General features: G+C 52.8%; 1 protein-coding gene across 1 annotated transcript in view; it reads left to right on the top strand.

Annotated features, from left to right (window-relative positions):
• LOC147092901 (serine/threonine-protein kinase MRCK alpha-like) overlaps nucleotides 1-24,020 on the top strand; it is a 144,262-nt gene that overhangs the window by 64,654 nt on the left and 55,588 nt on the right. Inside the window, 8 exon segments of the mRNA XM_085975705.1 lie at nucleotides 572-688; nucleotides 2,134-2,214; nucleotides 5,453-5,558; nucleotides 7,376-7,506; nucleotides 10,653-10,792; nucleotides 12,537-12,618; nucleotides 16,541-16,757; nucleotides 22,673-22,735. Coding sequence (XP_085831831.1) covers nucleotides 572-688; nucleotides 2,134-2,214; nucleotides 5,453-5,558; nucleotides 7,376-7,506; nucleotides 10,653-10,792; nucleotides 12,537-12,618; nucleotides 16,541-16,757; nucleotides 22,673-22,735 — 937 coding nt within the window.

A 24,020-nucleotide genomic window follows, 5' to 3' on the forward strand; every position in this document is an offset into this window, starting at 1 on the left:
CCCATCGAATCCTTTCATCATCTTAAACACCTCGATTAGATCACCCCTTAATCTTCTAAACGCGAGGGAATACAAGCCCAGTCTGTGCAACCTGTCCTCGTAATTTAACAGTTTTAGCCCCAGTTATCGTTCTGGTGAATCTGCTCTGCTCCCTCTCCAAGGCCAGAACTCTCCTCCTCTAAGATGCTCCTTAAAACCGACCTGGTTCACCTGTCCTAATTTCTCCTCCTGTGGCTCGGTGTCTGACTTAAGAAAACTACTCGGCACTTGGTCTAAGCGTTAAACAAAGCTTTAATCAACTGTTTTACAACCTGGAGGTCTAGTTGTGTCCTTCACTAGTTCCTGTTAAGAATGTCCTGCGCAAGCTGGGCCCGTGCCCGAGTATTTATACTCTCCCTGGACAGCGCCACCCGCAGGCCGTTCAGTATTATTTCATAAGTCTTTCTTCCATGAATGACTGATTCATGTCAGGGTCAAATTGTGTTTGATAATCGCCCCTGTGAAGCGCCTTGGGATGTTTTGATACATTAAAGGCGCTGTATAAATGCAAGTTGTTGTTGTCGTTTGACAGTTCGAGTCGCTGGAATTTTCCGCCACTTCACGACTCTCTCCGGACAGCAGGAAATCTCCGGGGAGTGCGGTGTCTCAGCCCCAGAGTCCGGCCCTCCGAGGCGGTGAGGTGGTAGAGGTGAGTACAGCAGGGCCGGCATTGGGATGGCGTGAGACTCGGCGGGGAACTTGGAGGTGGTGGTGTTCCCACGCGCCTGCTGCCCTCGTCCTTCTAGGTGGTGGAGGTCGCGGGTTTGGGAGGTGCTGCCGAAGAAGCCTTGGCGAGTTGCTGAAAAACTTGAAAGCTAAAGAAATCTCTCTATGTATTAAAAATGCAGCAACCAACATTTTCTGCGCTCTGAAACTCACCATCTGCAACATGGCATCCTTCACACCACTTCTGCAGCTGTCAGCTTTTCACAAACATCAGAGCAGACTCAAAACACGCCAGGTTGAGCTGGTGTGTTCCCTGAACAGCGGGTAACCCGTGGGGAAGGACGTAAAATTAGAAGTAAGCCTCAAAATAGTCTTAAATTGGCTCTTAACAAGCCATTTAACAAGCTGAATTGTATCCCCCGCCACTTGGTGTCAGGTCAGTTCTCCGCTGACAGACCCGACATCTGGGAGACTCGCGTGGAGGCAGGTTGACAGTGAGTTTCTTACCCACTGTCAATCTTTGCTATTTTGACAGTGGACCCGCCCCCTGAGTGCTGTTAAATTCGCAGCCTCTGTATCCACTTCATGCCTGATCTTTTCTCCTGGTTTGGAGCTCATTGCATATGCACGGAGGCTCCTGGATGGATTCCCACCAACAAAGAGGGAGCCCGCCAGCGCAAGTGAGGAAACTCTAGCAGTGCTGAAGCTGGGAAGCCGCTTGAGGTACCAAAGGCCCTTAAAGGGACAGACATGTCCCGAAGATCAGAAGGAAGGCTCCCAGTGTACCCTGCAAGGTGGTGAATCCCCCAGCTGCCCCATCACCCGACTCTCAATCATCTTGTAGATGGTCCACACTGCAGCCACGGTGCGCCGGTGGTGGAGGGAGTGAATGTTTAAGGTGGTGGATGGGGTGCCGATCAAGCGGGCAGCTTTGTCCTGGATGGTGTCGAGCTTCTTGAGTCTTGTTGGAGCTGCACTCATCCAGGCAAGTGGAGCTGCCGAAGAAGTCTTGGCGAGTTGCTGCAGTGCCTTCCTTATATGGATAGGACTGGAGGTACATCGTACATTCCGGCGATGTGGAAGAATTGTCCGGGTATGACCTGTCCACACAAAAAAGCAGGACAAATCCAACCAGGCCACTTGCTGCCCCATCACCCGACTCTCAATCATCGGCAAAGTGACGGATGGACCCGTTGACGGCGCTATCAAGCGCCACTTGCCAATAACCTGCTCACTGATGCTCAGTTTGGGTTCTGTCAGGGCCACTCGGCTCCCGACCTCATTAGAGCCACCGTCTCCAGGGCAACGAGGGATGGGCACTAAATGCCGGCCTTGCCTGCGGCGCCCTCCTCACTTATTGACGGGCAGTTAGGTGCCGATTCGGTCTGATTTACCATGAGCTGATTGTCTCCTTCCTTCCTTTCACAGTGCAATGCACAACCTGTGTCTCCGAGGAAGCTGGTAAAGAAGCCCACTTCTCCTCCACCGCCCAGCCCACCCATTCCCAAGGTAGGAATCTTTGACAGCTTAGGCCGACAATACAGAGCAACAGCCTAAAACCATTTCAAGGGGCCGTTAGGTGTCAGCCGTGGCTCAGTGGGTAGCTCTCGCTCTCTCTCTCGCCTCCGAGTCAGAAGGTTGTGGGTTCGAGCCCCACTCCAGAGACTTGAGCACAAAAATCCAGGCCGACACTCCCCAGTACAGTACTGAGGGAGCGTCGCACAGTCGGAGGGGCAGTATTGAGGGAGCGCCGCACTGTCGGAGGGGCGGTACTGAGGGAGCGCCGCACTGTCGGAGGGGCGGTACTGAGGGAGCGCCGCACTGTCGGAGGGGCGGTACTGAGGGAGCGCCGCACTGTCGGAGGGGCGGTACTGAGGGAGCGCCGCACTGTCGGAGGGGCGGTACTGAGGGAGCGCCGCACTGTCGGAGGGGCGGTACTGAGGGAGCGCCGCACTGTCGGAGGGGCGGTACTGAGGGAGCGCCGCACTGTCGGAGGGGCGGTACTGAGGGAGCGCCGCACTGTCGGAGGGGCGGTACTGAGGGAGCGCCGCACTGTCGGAGGGGCGGTACTGAGGGAGCGCCGCACTGTCGGAGGGGCGGTACCGAGGGAGAGCCGCACTGTCGGAGGGGCAGTGCTGAGGGAGTGCCGCACTATTGGAGATGAGACGTTAAACTGAAGCCCCGTCTGCCCTCAAGTGGACATAAAAGATCCCAGGGCCACTATTGGAAGAAGACAGGGGCGTTCACCCCAGTGTCCTGGGGCCAATATTTATCCCTCAATCAACACCCCAAAAAAAAAAAGATTTTCTGGTCAATATTACATTGCTCTTTGTGGGAGCTTGCTGTGTGCAAATTGGCTGCCATGTTTCCTACAGAGAGGGAGTGCAATGAAGGTTCCCCAGACTGATTCCTGGGATGGGGTGATTGTCAAGCGTAGGTCCCTTGCAGTCAGAATCAGGGGAATTTATAATGGGGAACAAAGAAATGGCAGACCAATTAAATACATATTTTGGTTCTGTCTTCACAAAGGAGGACACAAATAACCTCCCAGAGGTGTCGGGGAACATAGGGTCTAATGAGAGGGAGGAACTGAAAGAAATCAGTATTTGTTGGGAAATGGTGTTAGGGAAATTGACGGGATTGAAGGCCGATAAATCCCATGGGCCTGATAATCTACATTCTAGGGTACTTAAGGAAGTGGCCCTAGAAATAGTAGATGCATTGCTGGTCATCTTCCAAAATTCGATGGAATCTGGAACAGTACCCATGGATTGGAGGGTAGCTAATGTTACCCCACTATTCAAAAAAGGTGGTAGAGAGAAAACAGGGAATTACAGACCGGTAAGCCTGACATCGGTAGTGGGGAAAATGCTAGAGTCCATTATAAAAGATGTAATAGCAGAGCACTTAGAAAACAGTGACAGGATCGGACAAAGTCAACATGGATTTACAAAAGGTAAATCGTGCTTGACTAATCTACTGGAATTTTTTGAGGATGTAACTGGTAAAATAGATAAGGGAGAACCAGTGGATGTGGTGTATTTGGACTTTCAGAAGGCTTTCGATAAGGTCCCGCATAAAAGATTAGCGTGTAAAGTTAAGGCACATGGGATTGGGGGTAAGGTACTGACTTGGATAAAGAACTGGTTGGCAGACAGGAAGCAAAGAGTTGGAATAAACTGCTCTTTTTCCGAGTGGCAGGCAGTGACTAGTGGGGTACCGCAGGGATCGGTCCTAGGATCCCAGCTATTCACAATATATATAAATGATCTAGACGAAGGATCTAGATGTAATATCTCCAAGTTTGCAGACGACACAAAGCTGGGTGGGTGTGTGTGCTGTGAGGAGGATGCCGAGAAACTCCAGGATGATTTGGACAGGTTGGGTGATTGGGAAGAAGCATGGCAGATGCAGTATAATGTGGATAAATGCGAGGTTATCCACTTTGGTGTCAAAAACAGGAAGGCAGATTATTATCTGAACGGCAATAGATTGGGAGAAGGGGAAGTGCAACGAGACCTGGGTGTCCTTGTGCACCAGTCGCTGAAGGTAAGCATGCAGGTGCAGCAGGCGGTTAAGAAGGCAAATGGTATGTTGGCCTTCGTAGCGAGAGGGTTCGAGTACAGGAACAAGGATGTCTTGCTGCAGTTGTACAGGGCCTTGGTGAGACCACACCTTGAGTATTGTGTGCAGTTTTGGTCACCTTATCTGAGGAAGGATGTTCTTGCCATGGAGGGAGTGCAGCGAAGATTCACCAGACTGATACCTGGGATGGCAGGAATGACGTATGAGGAGAGATTGGGTCGATTGGGCTTATATTCTCTAGAGTTTAGAAGAATGAGAGGGGATCTCATTGAAACTTATAAAATTCTAACAGGACTAGACAGACTAGATGCAGGAAGGATGTTCCCGATGGCCGGGGAGTCCAGAACCAGGGGTCACAGTCTAATGATAAGGGGTCGGCCATTTAGGACAGAGATGAGGAGGAATTTCTTCACCCAGTGAGTGGTGAATCTTTGGAATTCTCTACCCCAGAGGGCTGTGGAGGCTCAGTCTTTGAGTATATTCAAGACAGAGATCGAGAGATTTTTGAATATTAAGCGAATCAAGGGATATGGGGATAGTGCAGGAAAGTGGAGTTGAGATTGACGATCAGCCATGATCTTATTGAATGGCGGAGCAGGCTCGAGGGGCTGAATGGCCGACTCCTGCTCCTATTTCTTATGTATTACAACAGTGACCACACTTCAAAAAGTACTTCATTGGCTGTAAGGTGCTTTGGGACGTCCCGAGGTCGTGAAAGGCACTGTAGAAATGCAAGACATTTGACGTAAGAAAAATACTAGGCACTTGGTCTAAGCGTTAAACAAAGCTTTAATCAACTGTTTTACAACATGGAGGTCTAGTTGTGTCCTTCACTAGTTCCTGTTAAGAATGTCCTGCGCAAGCTGGGCCCATGCCCGAGTATTTATACTCTCCCTGGACAGCGCCACCCGTAGGCCGCCCAGTATTACTTCATAAGTCTTTCTTTCATGAATGACTGATTCATGTCAACATTCTTTTCTTTTAAGCACATGAGGGAGGAAAGAATAGAAGGACATGTTGACGGGGTGGGAGGAGGCTGGTGAGGAACATAAACACTGGCACGGAGCAGTTGGGCCGGATGGCCCGGTTCTGTGCGGTAAATTCAATGTATATACTGTAGTTCCAGATCTGCATAATTCTAGCATAACATTTTATATTGCAGCCCACCCCACATCAGTTCAAGGTGAAATCTTTCAACAGCCCCACGAAATGCATGCGTTGTACATCAGTCATGGTTGGTCTGGCTCGCCAAGGTTATATCTGTGAAGGTAAGACTGATCACTGCCCAGTGACCCCCTGGGTTAGAGAGAGTGGAGAATCAGCCAGGGTTCCTGCTCCTGATCATTGTCCAGTGACCCCTGGGTTAGGGAGAGGGGAGAATCAGCCAGGGTTCCTGCTCCTGATCACTGCCCAGTGACCCCTGGGTTAGGGAGAGGGGAGAATCAGCCAGGGTTCCTGCTCCTGATCACTGCCCAGTGACCCCTGGGTTAGTGAGCGGGGAGAATCAGCCAGGGTTCCTGCTCCTGATCACTGCCCAGTGACCCCTGGGTTAGAGTGAGGGGAGAATCAGCCAGGGTTCCTGCTCCTGATCACTGCCCAGTGACCCCTGGGTTAGAGAGAGGGGAGAATCAGCCAGGGTTCCTGCTCCTGATCACTGCCCAGTGACCCCTGGGTTAGAGAGAGAGGGAAATCAGCCAGGGTTCCTGCTCCTGATCACTGCCCAGTGACCCCTGGGTTAGAGAGAGTGGTGGGAGCTTTGCTCTGCATCTAACCCGTGCGTCACCTATTTGTCCCTTTGTAACATCGCCCTTCTCCACCCTGCCTCAGCTGATCTACAGCTGAAACCGTCATCCATGTCTTTGTCACCTCTAGACTTGACTATTCCAACGCACTCCTGTCCGGCCTCCCACATTCTACCCGACGTAAACTTGAGCTCATCCAAAACTCTGCTGCCCCGTGTCCTAACTCGCACCAAGTCCCGTTCACCCATCACCCCCTGTGCTCACTGCCCCGTGTCCTAACTCGCACCAAGTCCCGTTCACCCATCACCCCCTGTGCTCACACTGCCCCGTGTCCTAACTCGCACCCAGTCCCGTTCACCCATCACCCCCTGTGCTCACTGCCCCGTGTCCTAACTCGCACCGAGTCCCGTTCACCCATCACCCCCTGTGCTCACTGCCCCGTGTCCTAACTCGCACCGAGTCCCGTTCACCCATCACCCCCTGTGCTCACTGCCCCGTGTCCTAACTCGCACCCAGTCCCGTTCACCCATCACCCCCTGTGCTCACTGCCCCGTGTCCGAATTCGCACCGAGTCCCGTTCACCCATCACCCCCTGTGCTCACTGCCCCGTGTCCTAACTCGCACCCAGTCCCGTTCACCCATCACCCCCTGTGCTCACTGCCCCGTGTCCTAACTCACACCCAGTCCCGTTCACCCATCACCCCCTGTGCTCACTGCCCCGTGTCCTAACTCGCACCCAGTCCCGTTCACCCATCACCCCCTGTGCTCACTGCCCCGTGTCCTAACTCACGCCCAGTCCCGTTCACCCATCACCCCCTGTGCTCACTGCCCCGTGTCCTAACTCGCACTGAGTCCCGTTCACCCATCACCCCCTGTGCTCACTGACCTACATTGGCTCCCGGTCCGGCAAAGCCTCGATTTCAAAATTCTCATCCTTGTTTTCAAATCCCTCCGTGGCCCTCGCCCCTCCCTATCTCTGTAACCTCCTCCAGTCCCACAACCCTCCGAGATCCCTGCGCTCCTCTAATTCTGGCCTCTTGCACATCCCCCGATTTCCATCGCCCCACCATTGGCGGCCGTGCCTTCAGCTGCCTGGGCCCCTGAGCTCTGGAATTCCCTCCCTAAACCTCTCCGCCTCTCTCTCCTCCTTTAAGACGCTCCTTAAAACCTGACTGTTTGACCAAGCTTTTGGTCACCTGTCCTAATATCTCCTTATGAGGCTCGGTGTCAGATTTTGTTTGATAATCGCTGCTGTGAAGCAGCTTGGGAGGTTTTACTACGTTAAAGGCTCTAATGGCCATGTTGGAGCGCCGCTCACTGCTCTCTCTGTCTCCGTCCCACAGCCTGTAACTTTGTGTGTCATTCGGCCTGTTCTGCCCAGGCACTGATCTGTCCGACGCCCCCCGAGCATATTCGTTCGCTGGGAATCGACCCAATCAAAGGGACCGGAACCGCATTCGAGGGCTTGGTGTCGGTAAGGAGGAGCGGCGATGGAGGCGAAACCGTGCGGGGCCAGGCGACGCGAGGCGGAGTAAAGGCCACTTGGCCTCGTGTACGGCGCGGTTCCCGGTCGTGTGTCCGTGCGCGAGCGAGGGTGTGTCCCCGTGCGAGGGAGCCTGCGAGTGTGTGTTACTTCTGCTTCTTCTTGCGCAGTCCCTCGGAACCGAGGTTGACTAGCTTCCGCACTAAAAATGAGTTCTCGGGTGACTGATGCGTCCAATGCGGGACCTACAGTCTCTGTCACAGGTGGGGCAGACGGTGGTTGAAGGGGCGGGTGGGTGGGGTGCTTGGTTTGACGTGCGCTATTTGCGCCTGGCTTCCGCTTGCTCCCGGCGAAGAGACTCGAGGTGTTCGGCGCCTTCCCGGATGCTTCTCCTCCACTTTGTGCGGTCTTGGGCCAGGGATTCCCAGGTGTCGGTGGGGATGTTGCACTTTTTCAAGGAGGCTTTGAGGGTGTCCTTGAAGCATTTCCTCTGCCCACCTGGGGCTCTCTTGCCGTGTCGGAGTTCCAAGTAGAGTGCTTGTTTTGGGAGTCTCGTATTGGGCATGCGGACGATGCGACCCGTCCATCGGAGCTGATCGAGCGTGGTCAAAGCTTCGATGCTGGGGATGTTGGCCTGAGCAAGAACACTGACGTTGGTGCGCCTATCCTGCCAATGGATTTGCAGGATCTTGCAGAGGCAGCGTTGGTGGTACCTCTCCAGTGCTTTGAGGTGCCTGCTGTACATGGTCCATGTCTCTGAGGCATACAGCAGGGCGGGTATCACTGCTGCTCTGTAGACCATGAGCTTGGTGCCGGATTTGCAAGTGTGCGTTACATGTGACAAATGGCTCATGGATGAGGTATCTTTCTTTTTTCCTTCATGGGATGTGGGCGTCGCTGGTAAGGCCCAGCATTTATTGCCCATCCCTAGTTACCCTTGAGAAGGTGGTGGTGAGCCACCTTCTTGAACCGCTGCAGTCCGTGTGGTGAAGGTGCTCCCACAGTGCTGTTAGGGAGGGAGTTCCAGGATTTTGACCCAGCGACGATGAAGGAACGGCCGATATACATCCAAGTCAGGATGGTGTGTGACTTGGAGGGGAACTTGGAGGTGGCGGTGTTCCCGTGCACCTGCTGCCCTTGTTCTTCTAGGTGGAAGAGGTTGCGGGTTTGGGAGGTGCTGCCGAAGAAGCCTTGGCGAGTTGCTGCAGTGCATCTTGTAGATGGTACACACTGCAGCCACGGTGCGCCGGTAGTGGAGCGAGTGAATGTTTAAGGTGTTGGACGGGGTGCCAATCAAGCGGGCTGCTTTGTCCTGGATGGTGTCGAGCTTCTTGAGTGTTGTTGGAGCTGCACTCATCCAGGCAAATGGAGAGTATTCCATCACACTCCTGACTTGTGCCTTGTAGATGGTGGAAAGGCTTTGGGGAGTCAGGAGGTGAGACACTCGCCGCAGAATACCCAGCCTCTGACCTGCTCTTGTTGCCACAGTATTTATGTGGCTGGTCCAGTTAGGTTTCTGGTCAATGGTGACCCCCAGGATGTTATTGGTGGGGGATTCGGTGATGGTAATGCCGTTGAATGTCAAGGGGCGGTGATTAGACGCTCTCTCTTGTTGGAGATAGTCGGATACTGGGGCAGTTCCCACTGGTGTAATGCAGCCCCCCCATAGTCACGCCTTTGGCTGTTGGTGTTGTAATGAAGACAATCTCTGACCCCCCTGGACATCGGTAGTGGGGAAAATGCTAGAGTCCATTATAAAAGATGTAATAACAGAGCACTTGGAAAACAGTGACCGGATTGGACAAAGTCAACATGGATTCACAAAAGGAAAATCGTGCTTGACTAATCTACTGGAATTTTTTGAGGATGTAACTGGTAGAATAGGTAAGGGAGATGTGGTGTATTTGGAATTTCAGAAGGCTTTCGATAAGGTCCCGCATAAGAGATTAGCGTGCAAAGTTAAAGCACATGAGATTGGGGGTAAGGTACTGTCTTGGATAGAGAACTGGTTGGCAGAAGGGAAGCAAAGAGTTGGAATAAACGAGTCTTTTTCCAAGTGGCAGGCAGTGACTAGTGGGGTACCGCAGGGATCGGTGCTAGGACCCCAGCTATTCACAATATATATTAATGATCTAGACGAGGGAACTAGATGTAATATCTCCAAGTTTGCAGATGACACAAAGCTGGGTGGGCGTGTGTGCTGTGAGGAGGATGCCGAGAAACTCCAGGATGATTTGGACAGGTTGGGTGATTGGGCAGATGCATGGCTAATGTGGAAAAATGCGAGGTTATCCACTTTGGTGGCAAAAACAGGAAGACAGATTATTGTCTGAATGGCAATAGATTAGGAAAAGGGGAAGTGCAACGAGACCTGGGTGTCCTTGTGCACCAGTCACTGAAGGTAAGCATGCAGGTGCAGCAGGCAGTTAAGAAGGCAAATGGTATGTTGGCCTTCATAGCGAGAGGGTTCGAGTACAGGAACAAGGATGTCATGCTGCAGTTGTACAGGGCCTTGGTGAGACCACACCTTGAGTATTGTGTGCAGTTTTGGTCGCCTTATCTGAGGAAGGATGTTCTTGCCATGGAGAGAGTGCAGTGAAGATTCACCAGACTGATACCTGGGATGGCAGGAATGATGTATGAGGAGAGATTGGGTCGATTGGGCTTATACTCGCTGGAGTTTAGAAGAATGAGAGGGGATCTCATTGAAATTTATAAAATTCTAACAGGACTAGACAGACTAGATGCAGGAAGGATGTTCCCGATGGCGGGGGAGTCCAGAACCAGGGGTCACAGTCTAAGGATAAGGGGTAAGCCATTTAGGACTGAGATGAGGAGGAATTTCTTCACCCAGAGAGTGGTGAACCTGTGGAATTCTCTACCACAGAGGGCGGTGGAGGCCAATTCATTAAATATATTCAAGAAGGAGTTAGATATATTTCTTGAGGCTAAAGGGATTAAGGGATATGGGGAGAAGGCAGGGACAGGGTACTGAGTTTGGATGATCAGCCATGATCTCATTAAATGGCGGAGCAGGCTCGAGGGGCCGAATGGCCTCCTCCTGCTCCTATCTTCTATGTTTCTATGTCTCTGAACCTCCCTGGCACACACTTTGACCCCTTGTTCCTGTCCCTCAGGTCCCGAAGCCAACAGGGGTGAAGAAGGGCTGGCACCGGGCGTATGCTGTCCTCTGCGACTTCAAGATCTTCATCTACGAGACAGCGGAGTCGAGGGGCTCGCAGTCCAGCGCTGCCGTCACCCACGTCTTCGACCTACGGTACGTACTGTCTGAGATCGAAGGCCACAAACTCGCTCAGTTCCTCCCCGGGTCACTGCTCCACCCCGCTGAACCGAGCAAATCCCCGGGGGGCGCCCGTGTAAAACGAGGAACTCACGGTGGAGCTTTACCTCACAGAGTAACTGTGTCACGCTGTGTTAGCGGGGCAGGAGGTGGAGTTGAGAAAGGTGGAATTGAGCGATATGGGGAGAAGGCGGAATTGAGGGATATGGGAAGAAGGTGGAATTGAGGGATATGGGGAGCAGGTGGAATTGAGGGATATGGGGAGAAGGTGGGGTTGAGGGATATGGGGAGAAGGTGGAATTGAGGGATATGGGGAGAAGGCGGAATTGAGGGATATGGGGAGAAGGTGGGGTTGAGGGATATGGGGAGAAGGTGGAATTGAGGGATATGGGGAGAAGGCGGAATTGAGCGATATGGGGAGAAGGTGGAATTGAGGGATATGGGGAGAAGGTGGAATTGAGGGATATGGGGAGAAGGTGGAATTGAGGGATATGGGGAGAAGGTGGGGTTGAGGGATATGGGGAGAAGGTGGGGTTGAGGGATATGGGGAGAAGGTGGAATTGAGGGATATGGGGAGAAGGTGGAATTGAGGGATATGGGGAGAAGGTGGAATTGAGGGATATGGGGAGAAGGTGGGGTTGAGGGATATGGGGAGAAGGTGGGGTTGAGGGATATGGGGAGAAGGTGGAATTGAGGGATATGGGGAGAAGGTGGAATTGAGGGATATGGGGAGAAGGTGGAATTAAGGGATATGGGGAGAAGGTGGGTGGGTGGGGCTGAGGGATATGGGGAGAAGGTGGGTGGGTGGGGTTGAGGGATATGGGGAGAAGGTGGGTCGGTGGGGTTGGGGGATATGGGGAGAAGGTGGGTGGGTGGGGTTGGATATGCGGAGAAGGTGGGTGGGTGGGGTTGGGGGATATGGGGAGATGGGTGGGTGGGGTTGAGTGATGTGGGGAGATGGTGGGTCGGTGGGGTTGAGTGATGTGGGGAGATGGTGGGTGGGTGGGGTTGAGGGATATGGGGAGAAGGTGGGTCGGTGGGGTTGAGGGATATGGGGAGATGGTGGGTCGGTGGGGTTGGGGGATATGGGGAGAAGGTGGGTGGGGTTGAGTGATGTGGGGAGATGGTGGGTGGGTGGGGTTGAGTCATGTGGGGAGATGGTGGGTCGGTGGGGTTGAGTGATGTGGGGAGATGGTGGGTGGGTGGGGTTGAGTGATGTGGGGAGATGGTGGGTCGGTGGGGTTGAGTGATGTGGGGAGATGGTGGGTGGGGTTGAGGGATATGGGGAGAAGGTGGGTTGGTGGGGTTGAGGGATATGGGGAGATGGTGGGTCGGTGGGGTTGGGGGATATGGGGAGAAGGTGGGTGGGGTTGAGTGATGTGGGGAGATGGTGGGTGGGTGGGGTTGAGTCATGTGGGGAGATGGTGGGTCGGTGGGGTTGAGTGATGTGGGGAGATGGTGGGTGGGTGGGGTTGAGTGATGTGGGGAGATGGTGGGTTGGTGGGGTTGAGTGATGTGGGGAGATGGTGGGTCGGTGGGGTTGAGTCATGTGGGGAGATGGTGGGGTTGAGTGATGTGAGGAGATGGTGGGTCGGTGGGGTTGAGATGAGATTGGCACTGGCCTGTTGGGCCGAATGGCCTTCCCTGTTTCTAAGGGTTCCTCTGTTACCCTAGACCTCACTGTGTGTCCCAGGTGAAGACTTTGTGCTTCATGTTTCAGGGATGAAGAATTTTCCGTGAGCTCAGTGTTCTCTTCGGATGTGATTCACGCCAACAAGAAGGATATTCCGTGTATATTCAGGGTGAGTGAGACTATCGCAAGCCAGCGAGTGTACCCCATAACCCCTATAGTGGCTGATTCTCCCCTCTCCCTAACCCAGGGGTCACTGGGCAGTGATCAGGAGCAGGAACCCTGGCTGATTCTCCCCTCTCCCTAACCCAGGGGGTCACTGGGCAGTGATCAGGAGCAGGAACCCTGGCTGATTCTCCCCTCTCTCTAACCCAGGGGTCACTGGGCAGTGATCAGGAGCAGGAACCCTGGCTGATTCTCCCCTCTCTCTAACCCAGGGGTCACTGGGCAGTGATCAGGAGCAGGAACCCTGGCTGATTCTCCCCTCTCCCTAACCCAGGGGGTCACTGGGCAGTGATCAGGAGCAGGAACCCTGGCTGATTCTCCCCTCTCCCTAACCCAGGGGGTCACTGGGCAGTGATCAGGAGCAGGAACCCTGGCTGATTCACCCCTCTCCGTAACCCAAGGGTCACTGGGCAGTGATCAGGAGCAGGAACCCTGGCTTATTCTCTCCTCTCTCTAACCCAGGGGTCACTGGGCAGTGATCAGGAGCAGGAACCCTGGCAGCACGGTGGCATAGTGGTTAGCACTGTTGCCTCACAGCGCCAGGGACCCGGGTTCAAATCCGGCCTCGGGTGACTGTCTGTGTGTAGTTTGCACATTCTCCCCGTATTTGCGTGGGTTTCCTCCGGGTGCTCCGGTTTCCTCCCATAGTCCAAAGATGTGCGGGTTAGGTTGATTGGCCATGATAAAAATTGGCCCTTAGTGTTAGGGGGGATTAAATACGTGGGGTTACAGGGTTACAGGGATAGGGCTTGGGTGGGATGGCTGTCGGTGTAGGGACCGGGTGCTAGGGTCTGGATGATCAGCCATGATCTCGTTGAATGGCGGAGCAGGCTTGAAGGGCCGAATGGCCTACTCCTGCTCCTAGTTTCTATGATTCTCCCCTCTCTCTAACCCAGGGTCACTGAACAGTGATCAGGAGCAGGAACCCTGGCTGATTCTCTCCTCTCTCTAACCCAGGGGGTCACTGGGCAGTGATCAGGAGCAGGAACCCTGGCTGATTCTCCCCTCTCCCTAACCCAGGGGGTCACTGGGCAGTGATCAGGAGCAGGAACCCTGGCTGATTCACCCCTCTCCGTAACCCAAGGGTCACTGGGCAGTGATCAGGAGCAGGAACCCTGGCTGATTCACCCCTCTCCCTAACCCAGGGGGTCACTGAGCAGTGATCAGCAGCAGGAACCCTGGCTGATTCTCCCCTCTCCTTAACCCAGGGGTCACTGGGCAGTGATCAGGAGCAGGAACCCTGGCTGATTCTCCCCTCTCCTTAATCCAGGGGTCACTGGGCAGTGATCAGGAGCAGGAACCCTGGCTGGTTCTCCTCTCTCTCTAACCCAGGGGTCACTGGGCAGTGATCAGGAGCAGGAACACTGGCTGATTCTCCCCTCTCTCTAACCCAGGGGTCACTGGGCAGTGATCAGGAGCAGGAACACTGGCTGATTCTCCCCTCTCTCTAACCCAGGGGGTCACTGGGCAGTGATCAGGAGCAGGAACCCTGGCTGATTCTCCTCTCTCTGTAACCCAGGGGTCACTGGGCAGTGATCAGGAGCAGGAACCCTGGCTGAATCTCCCCTCTCTCTAACCCAGGGGGTCACTGGGCAGTGATCAGGAGCAGGAACCCTTTCTGATTCTCCCCTCTCTCTCTCTAACCCAGGGGGTCACTGGGCAGTGATCAGGAGCAGGAACGCTGGCTGATTCTCCCCTCTCTCTAACCCAGGGGGTCACTGGGCAGTGATCAGGAGCAGGAACGCTGGCTGATTCTCTCCTCTCTCTAACCCAGGGGGGTCACTGGGCAGTGATCAGGAGCAGGAACCCTGGCTGATTCTCTCCTCTCTCTAACCCAGGGGTCACTGGGCAGTGATCAGGAGCAGGAACCCTGGCTGATTCTCCCCTCTCTCTCTAACCCTGGGGGTCACTGGGCAGTGATCAGGAGCAGGAACCCTGGCTGATTCTCTCCTCTCTCTAACCCAGGGGGTCACTGGGCAGTGATCAGGAGCAGGAACCCTGGCTGATTCTCTCCTCTCTCTAACCCAGGGGGTCACTGGGCAGTGATCAGGAGCAGGAACCCTGGCTGATTCTCCTCTCTCTGTAACCCAGGGGTCACTGGGCAGTGATCAGGACCAGGAACCCTGGCTGATTCTCCCCTCTCTCTCTAACCCAGGGGGTCACTGGGCAGTGATCAGGAGCAGGAATCCTGGCTCATTTTATTCTTCCATGAGCCCAGGGGGACTTGGGGCCAATTTTAGCTCCTCTTGCTCCCTGAACTGTGCTGAGACTCACCAACACAGTGAAGATACGCTTAACTTTCCCTTCTTATACCAACTAATCCTGAAATCCCGTTGTCCTACTCTTTCTCTTCGCTGCATTCTCCCGGTGTTGAAATCGACACTCATCGCATGCTCTCCTGTTCTTATCTCGTTCTTCCCCAAGGCCTCAAACTGTGGAACGCCTCCCCCCCCTAGGGGACGTAGGGACAGGAGGAGGCCATTCGGCCCCTCCAGCCTGTTCCGCCATTCAATCGGACCGCGGCTGATCTGTATCTCAACTCCACCTCCCGCCTTGGTGCCGTAACCCTTGATGTCCAAAGACTGCTGGTTTGAGTATAAAACAAAGCTTTAATCAACTGTTTCACAACCATGAGATTTCTAGTTACATCACTAGTTCCTGGTTACAGAAACATCCTGAGCAAGCTGGGCCCACGCCCGAGTATTTATACTCCTTGGACGGCGCCACCAGCTGGCCGCCCAGTGTTACTTCATGAGTCATGATAAGATTCATGACAACCCTTAATACCCTTTCCAACAAAAATCTAGCAATCTCAGTTTTGAAATTTCCATTTGACCCCCAGCCTCGACAGCTTTTTGGGGGAGAGAGTTCCAGATTTCCACCACCCTTTGTGTGAAGAAGTGCTTCCTGACATCACCCCTGAACGGCCTGGCTCTAATTTTAAGTTTATGCCCCCTTGTTCTGGACTCCCCCCACCAGAGGAAATAGATTCTCTCTCTCCACCCTATCAACGCCTTTAATCATCTTAAACACCTCGATTAGATCACCCCTTAATCTTCTAAACTCGAGGGAATATAAGCCTCGTCTTTGCAACCTGTCCTCGTAATTTAACCCTTTTCACCCCTGTATCATTCTGGTGAATCTGTGTAGCACCCCCTTCACTTTGTTTCCTCCTTCCAATTGAAATCCAAACTTGTTGTCTCCAATTCACCAGATCCAAACTGGGCCCCACCAATTCACCAGATCCAAACTTGTCACCAATTCACCAGATCCAAACTTGTCACCAATTCACCAGATCCAAACTTGTCTCCAATTCACCAGATCCAAACTTGGCCTCGCCAATTCACCAGATCCAAACTTGTCTCCAATTCACCAGATCCAAACTTGGCATCCCCAATTCACCAGATCCAAACTTGTTGTCTCCAATTCACCAGATCCAAACTTGTTGTCTCCAATTCACCAGATCCAAACTTGTCACCAATTCACCAGATCCAAACTTGTTGTCTCCAATTCACCAGATCCAAACTTGGCCTCACCAATTCACCAGATCCAAACTTGTTGTCTCCAATTCACCAGATCCAAACTTGGCACCAATTCACCAGATCCAAACTTGGCACCAATTCACCAGATCCAAACTTGGCGTCTCCAATTCACCAGATCCAAACTTGGCGTCTCCAATTCACCAGATCCAAACTTGTCTCCAATTCACCAGATCCAAACTTGGCCTCTCCAATTCACCAGATCCAAACTTGGCGTCTTGCCCCTTTTCTCTCGCGGTTGGTGTGACGACGAACAGCGAGGCTCGGTTCAGTGCTTCCTCCCCCCCCACCCCACCCCCTGACTTGTCACGTCTCCGTTTCCTCCGACAGATCACGGCGTCCCAGCTGACGGTCCCGAGCACCAAGGCCTCCCTCCTGCTGCTGGCCGAGAACGAGGGTGAGAAGAAGAAGTGGGTCACGGTGATCAACGAGCTGGTCTCGATTCGCAAGCAGAGCGGCTTCAAGAAGCGGTCTGTGCTGAGCGCCAAGGAGGCGTACGACAGCACACTGCCCCTAATCCGCAACACGCAGTCCGCTGCCATCCTGGGTAATGTCTCCATCAACACCATTCACATGTTAGATACAGATTAAAGCTCCCTAGTTCTAGTTTCACCCATCATTGGGAACATCCTCACCGCATCCACCCGATCAAGCCCCTTCACAATCTTATATGTTTCAATAAGAGCGCCTCTCATTCTTCTGAACTCCAATGAGTAGAGTCCCAATCTACTCAACCTCTCCTCATATGACCACCCCCTCATCCCCGGGATTAACCGAGTGAACCTTCTTTGTACTGACTCGAGAGCAAGTATGTCTTTTCTTAAGTATGGACACCAAAACTGTATGCAGTATTCCAGGTGCGGTCTTACCAATACCTTGTACAACTGCAGCAATAGCTCCCTGTTTTTATATTCCATCCCCCCAGCAATAAAAGCCAACATTCCATTGGCCTTCTTGATCACTTGCTGCACCTGCATACTAACTTTTTGAGTTTCGTGCACCAGGACCCCCAGATCCCTTTGTACTACAGTACTTTCCAGTTTCTTGCCATTAAGATAATAACTTGCTCTTTGATTTTTTCCTGCCAAAGTGCATAACCTCACACTTTCCAGTATTGTATTCCATCTGCCAAATCTCTGCCCACTTACTTAGCCTGTCTATGTCCCTTTGCAGGTTTTTTATGTCCTCCTCACTCACTACTTTCCATCCCATCTTTGTATCATCTGCAAACTTTGATATGTTACACTCGGTCCCCTCCTCCAAATCGTTAATATAGATGGTAAAGAGTTGGGGACCCAGCACTGACCCCTGCGGAACACCACTAGTCACTGGTTGCCAATTTGAGAACGAACCATTTATCCCAACTCTCTGCTTTCTGTTAGAGAGCCAATCCTCCACCCACGCCAGAATATTACCCCCAATCCCGTGATTTTTTTATCTTGAGCAATAATCTTTTGTGTGGCACCTTGTCAAATGCCTTTTGGAAGTCTAAATACACTACGTCCACTGGTTCCCCTTTATCCACCCTGTATGTTACTTCCTCAAAAAACTCAAGCAAATTTGTTAAACATGACTTCCCCTTCATGAAACCATGCTGAGTTTGTCCTATTAAATTATGTTTATCCAAATGTCCCGTTACTGTCTCCTTAATAATGGACTCTAACATTTTACCAACCACAGATGTTAGGCTAGCAGGTCTATAGTTTCCAGCCTTCTGCCTACTACCCTTTTTAAATAAGGGTGTTACATTAGCAGTTTTCCAATCTGCCGGGACCTTTGCTGAGTCCAGTGAGTTTTGGAAAATTATTACCAATGCATCCACAATCCCTACCGCTACTTCCCTCAAGACCCTAGGATGCAAGCCATCAGGTCCAGGGGATTTATCCGCCTTGAGTCCCATTATTTTACCAAGTACCACTTCCTTAGTGATTTTAATCGTATTTAGTTCCTCCCCCCATAGAGCCCCCTGTCCCATCAAACACTCCCAGGGCAGGTACAGCACGGGTTAGATACAGAGTAAAGCTCACTCTACACTGTCCCATCAAACACTCCCGGGGCAGGTACAGCACGGGTTAGATACAGAGTAAAGCTCCCTCTACACTGTCCCATCAAACACTCCAAAGGCAGGTATTGCACGGGTTAGATACAGAGTAAAGCTCCCTCTACACTGTCCCAGCAAACACTCCCAGGGCAGGTACAGCACGGGTTAGATACAGAGTAAAGCTCCCTCTACACTGTCCTATCAAACACTCCCATGGCAGGTACAGCATGGGTTAGATACAGAGTAAATCTCCCTCTACACTGTCCCCATCAAACACTCCCAGGGCGGGTACAGCCCAGGTTAGATACAGAGTAAAGCTCCCTCTACACTGTCCCAACAAACACTCCCAGGGCAGGTACAGCACGGGTTAGATACAGAGCAAAGCTCCCTCTACACTGTCCCAACAAACACTCCCAGGGCAGGTACAGCACGGGTTAGATACAGAGTAAAGCTCCCTCTACACTGTCCCATCAAACACTCCCAGGGCAGGTACAGCACGGAGTTAGATACAGAGTAAAGCTCCCTCTACACTGTCCCATCAAACACTCCCAGGGCAGCTACAGCACGGGTTAGATACAGAGTAAAGCTCCCTCTACACTGTCCCATCAAACACTCCCATTGCAGGTACAGCACGGGTTAGATACAGAGTAAATCTCCCTCTACACTGTCCCCATCAAACACTCCCAGGGCAGGTACAGCACAGGTTAGATACAGAGTAAAGCTCCCTCTACACTGTCCCATCAAACACTCCCAGGGCAGGTACAGCACGGAGTTAGATACAGAGTAAAGCTCCCTCTACACTGTCCCATCAAACACTCCCAGGGCAGGTACAGCACGGGTTAGATACAGAGTAAAGCTCCCTTTACACTGTCCCATCAAACACTCCCATTGCAGGTACAGCACGGGTTAGATACAGAGTAAATCTCCCTCTACACTGTCCCCATCAAACACTCCCAGGGCAGGTACAGCACAGGTTAGATACAGAGTAAAGCTCCCTCTACACTGTCCCATCAAACACTCCCAGGGCAGGTACAGCACGAGTTAGATACAGAGTAAATCTCCCTCTACACTGTCCCAACAAACACTCCCAGGGCAAGTACAGCACGGGTTAGATACAGAGTAAATCTCCCTCTACACTGTCCCCATCAAACACTCCCAGGGGAGGTACAGCACGGGTTAGATACAGAGTAAAGCTCCCTCTACACTGTCCCATCAAACACTCCCAGGGCAGGTACAGCACGAGTTAGATACAGAGTAAATCTCCCTCTACACTGTCCCAACAAACACTCCCAGGGCAAGTACAGCACGGGTTAGATACAGAGTAAATCTCCCTCTACACTGTCCCCATCAAACACTCCCAGGGGAGGTACAGCACGGGTTAGATACAGAGTAAAGCTCCCTCTACACTGTCCCATCAAACACTCCCAGGGCAGGTACAGCACGGGTTAGATACAGAGTAAAGCTCCCTCTACACTATCCCCATGAAACACACCCAGGACAGGTACAGCAGGGGTAGATACAGAGTAAAGCTTCCTCTACACTGTCCCATCAAACACACCCAGGGCAGGTACAGCACGGGTTAGATACAGAGTAAAGCTCCCTCTACACTATCCCCATCAAACACTCCCAGGGCAGGCACAGCAGGGGTTAGATACAGAGTAAAGCTCCCTCTACACTGGCCCATCAAACACTCCCAGGGCAGGTACAGCACGGGTTAGATACAGAGTAAAGCTCCCTCTACACTGTCCCATCACACACTCCCAGGGCAGGTAGAGCACGGGTTAGATACAGAGTAAAGCTCCCTCTACACTGTCCCATCACACACTCCCAGGGCAGGTAGAGCACGGGTTAGATACAGAGTAAAGCTCCCTCTGCATTGTCCCCTCAAACACTCCCAGGGAAGGTACAGCACGGGTTAGATACAGAGTAAAGCTCCCTCCACACTGTCCCATCAAACACTCCCAGGGTAGGTACAGCATGGGTTAGATACAGAGTAAAGCTCCCTCTGCACTGTCCCATCAAACACTCCCAGGGCAGGTACAGCACGGGTTAGATACAGAGTAAAGCTCCCTCTACACTGTCCACGTCAAACACTCCCAGGACAGGTACAGCACGGGTTAGATACAGAGTAAAGCTCCCTCTACACTGTCCCCATCAAACACTCCCAGGGCAGGTACAGCACGGGTTAGATACAGAGTAAAGCTCCCTCTACACTGTCCCATCAAACACTCCCAGGGCAGGTACAGCACGGGTTAGATACAGGGTAAAGCTCCCTCTACACTATCCCATCAAACACTCCCAGGGCAGGTACAGCACGGGTTAGATACAGAGTAAAGCTCCCTCTACACTGTCCCATCAAACACTCCCAGGGCAGGTACAGCACGGGTTAGATACAGAGTAAAGCTCCCTCTACACTGTCCCATCAAACACTCCCAGAGCAGGTACAGCACGGGTTAGATACAGAGTAAAGCTCCCTCTACACTGTCCCATCAAACACTCCCAGGGTAGGTACAGCATGGGTTAGATACAGAGTGAAGCTCCCTCTGCACTGTCCCATCAAACACTCCCAGGGCAGGTACAGCATGGGTTAGATACAGAGTAAAGCTCCCTCTACACTGTCCCCATCAGCACTCCCAGGGCAGGTACAGCACGGGTTAGATACAGGGTAAAGCTCCCTCTACACTATCCCATCAAACACTCCCAGGGCAGGTACAGCACGGGTTAGATACAGAGTAAAGCTCCCTCTACACTGTCCCATCAAACACTCCCAGGGCAGGTACAGCACGGGTTAGATACAGAGTAAAGCTCCCTCTACACTGTCCCATCAAACACTCCCAGAGCAGGTACAGCACGGGTTAGATACAGAGTAAAGCTCCCTCTACACTGTCCCATCAAACACTCCCAGGGTAGGTACAGCATGGGTTAGATACAGAGTGAAGCTCCCTCTGCACTGTCCCATCAAACACTCCCAGGGCAGGTACAGCATGGGTTAGATACAGAGTAAAGCTCCCTCTACACTGTCCCCATCAGCACTCCCAGGGCAGGTACAGCATGGGTTAGATACAGAGTAAAGCTCCCTCTACACTGTCCCATCAAACACTCCCAGGGCAGGTACAGCACGAGTTAGATACAGAGTAAAGCTCCCTCTACACTGTCCCATCAAACACTCCCAGGGCAGGTACAGCATGGGTTAGATACAGAGTAAAGCTCCCTTTACACTGTCCCATCAAACACTCCCAGGGCAGGTACAGCACGGGTTAGATACAGAGTAAAGCTCCCTCTACACTGTCCCATCAAACACTCCCAGGGCAGGTACAGCACGGGTTAGATACAGAGTAAAGCTCCCTCTACACTGTCCCATCAAACACTCCCAGAGCAGGTACAGCACGGGTTAGATACAGAGTAAAGCTCCCTCTACACTGTCCCATCAAACACTCCCAGGGTAGGTACAGCATGGGTTAGATACAGAGTGAAGCTCCCTCTGCACTGTCCCATCAAACACTCCCAGGGCAGGTACAGCATGGGTTAGATACAGAGTAAAGCTCCCTCTACACTGTCCCCATCAGCACTCCCAGGGCAGGTACAGCATGGGTTAGATACAGAGTAAAGCTCCCTCTACACTGTCCCATCAAACACTCCCAGGGCAGGTACAGCACGAGTTAGATACAGAGTAAAGCTCCCTCTACACTGTCCCATCAAACACTCCCAGGGCAGGTACAGCATGGGTTAGATACAGAGTAAAGCTCCCTTTACACTGTCCCATCAAACACTCCCAGGGCAGGTACAGCACGGGTTAGATACAGAGTAAAGCTCCCTCTGCACTGTCCCGTCAAACACTCCCAGGGCAGGTACAGCATGGGTTAGATACAGAGTAAAGCTCCCTCTACACTGTCCCATCAAACACTCCCAGGGCAGGTACAGCACGGGTTAGATACAGAGTCAAGCTCCCTCTACACTGTCCCATCAAACACTCCCAGGGCAGGTACAGCACGGGTTAGGTACAGAGTAAAGCTCCCTCTACACTGTCCCGTCAAACACTCCCAGGGCAGGTACAGCACGGGTTAGATACAGAGTAAATCTCCCTCTACACTGTCCCCATGAAACACTCCCAGGGCAGGGGCAGCACGGGTTAGATACAGAGTAAAGCTCCCTCTACACTGTCCCATCAAACACTCCCAGGGCAGGGACAGCACGGGTTAGATACAGAGTAAAGCTCCCTCTACACTGTCCCATCAAACACTCCCAGGGCAGGTACAGCACGGGTTAGATACAGAGTAAAGCTCCCTCTACACTGTCCCATCAAACACTCCCAGGGCAGGGACAGCACGGGTTAGATACAGGGTGAAGCTCCCTCTACACTGTTCCCCTTCACTCGGGCACTGCAGCACTTCCTTGATTGATTTTTATTCTCTCTATCTCAGACAAGGAACGAATCGCCTTGGGTACGGATGTCGGACTGTACCTCATTCACGTGACTATAAATGGTAAATATTTACTGTCGGCGCACTCTCAGCAAGTCGCTTACCCCGGGGTAGCTGATGGCAATGAGGTCGGGGCCCTGGGGAGTAGGTCCAGCTGAGGGATTCGGAGCGAAGGTGGGTTGAGAGATACGGGGAGAAGGTGGGATTGGGGATACGGGGAGAAGGTGGGATTGGGGATACAGGGAGAAGGTGGGATTGGGGGATACGGGGAGAAGGTGGGATTGAAGGATATGGGGAGAAGGTGGGATTGGGGATACAGGGAGAAGGTGGGATTGAGGGATATGGGGAGAAGGTGGGATTGGGGATACAGGGAGAAGGTGGGATTGAGGGATATGGGGAGAAGGTGGGATTGGGGGATATGGGGAGAAGGTGGGATTGGGGGATACGGGGAGAAGGTGGGATTGGGGATACGGGGAGAAGGTGGGATTGAGGGATATGGGGAGAAGGTGGGATTGGGGGATATGGGGAGAAGGTGGGATTGGGGGATACAGGGAGAAGGTGGGATTGAGGGATACGGGGAGAAGGTGGGATTGAGGGATATGGGGAGAAGGTGGGATTTGGGATACGGGGAGAAGGTGGGATTGGGGATACGGGGAGAAGGTGGGATTGGGGGATACGGGGAGAAGGTGGGATTGAGGGATACGGGGAGAAGGTGGGATTGGGGATACAGGGAGAAGGTGGGATTGGGTGGTACGGGGAGAAGGTGGGATTGAGGGATACGGGGAGAAGGTGGGATTGGGGATACAGGGAGAAGGTGGGATTGAGGGATATGGGGAGAAGGTGGGATTGGGGGATATGGGGAGAAGGTGGGATTGGGGGATACGGGGAGAAGGTGGGATTGAGGGATATGGGGAGAAGGTGGGATTGGGGGATATGGGGAGAAGGTGGGATTGGGGGATACGGGGAGAAGGTGGGATTGAGGGATATGGGGAGAAGGTGGGATTAAGCGATATGGGGAGAAGGTGGGATTGGGGATACGGAGAAGGTGGGATTGGGGGATACGGGGAGAAGGTGGGATTGAGGGATATGGGGAGAAGGTGGGATTGGGGATACAGGGAGAAGGTGGGATTGGGGATACAGGGAGAAGGTGGGATTGAGGGATACTGGGAGAAGGTGGGGTTGGGGGATACGGGGAGAAGGTGGGATTGGGGATACAGGGAGAAGGTGGGATTGAGGGATACGGGGAGAAGGTGGGGTTGGGGGATACGGGGAGAAGGTGGGTAGATGCACTCGGGGAATATTGACCCATGCTCTAGTTTTCTGACGGGAGTTATACTAACAGGCAGGA

This window comes from Somniosus microcephalus, unplaced genomic scaffold (genome assembly GCF_052327205.1).
Source record: "Somniosus microcephalus isolate GS21.2 unplaced genomic scaffold, FLI_Smic_1.0 unresolved_chr2, whole genome shotgun sequence".
Taxonomy (NCBI): Eukaryota; Metazoa; Chordata; class Chondrichthyes; order Squaliformes; family Somniosidae; genus Somniosus; species Somniosus microcephalus.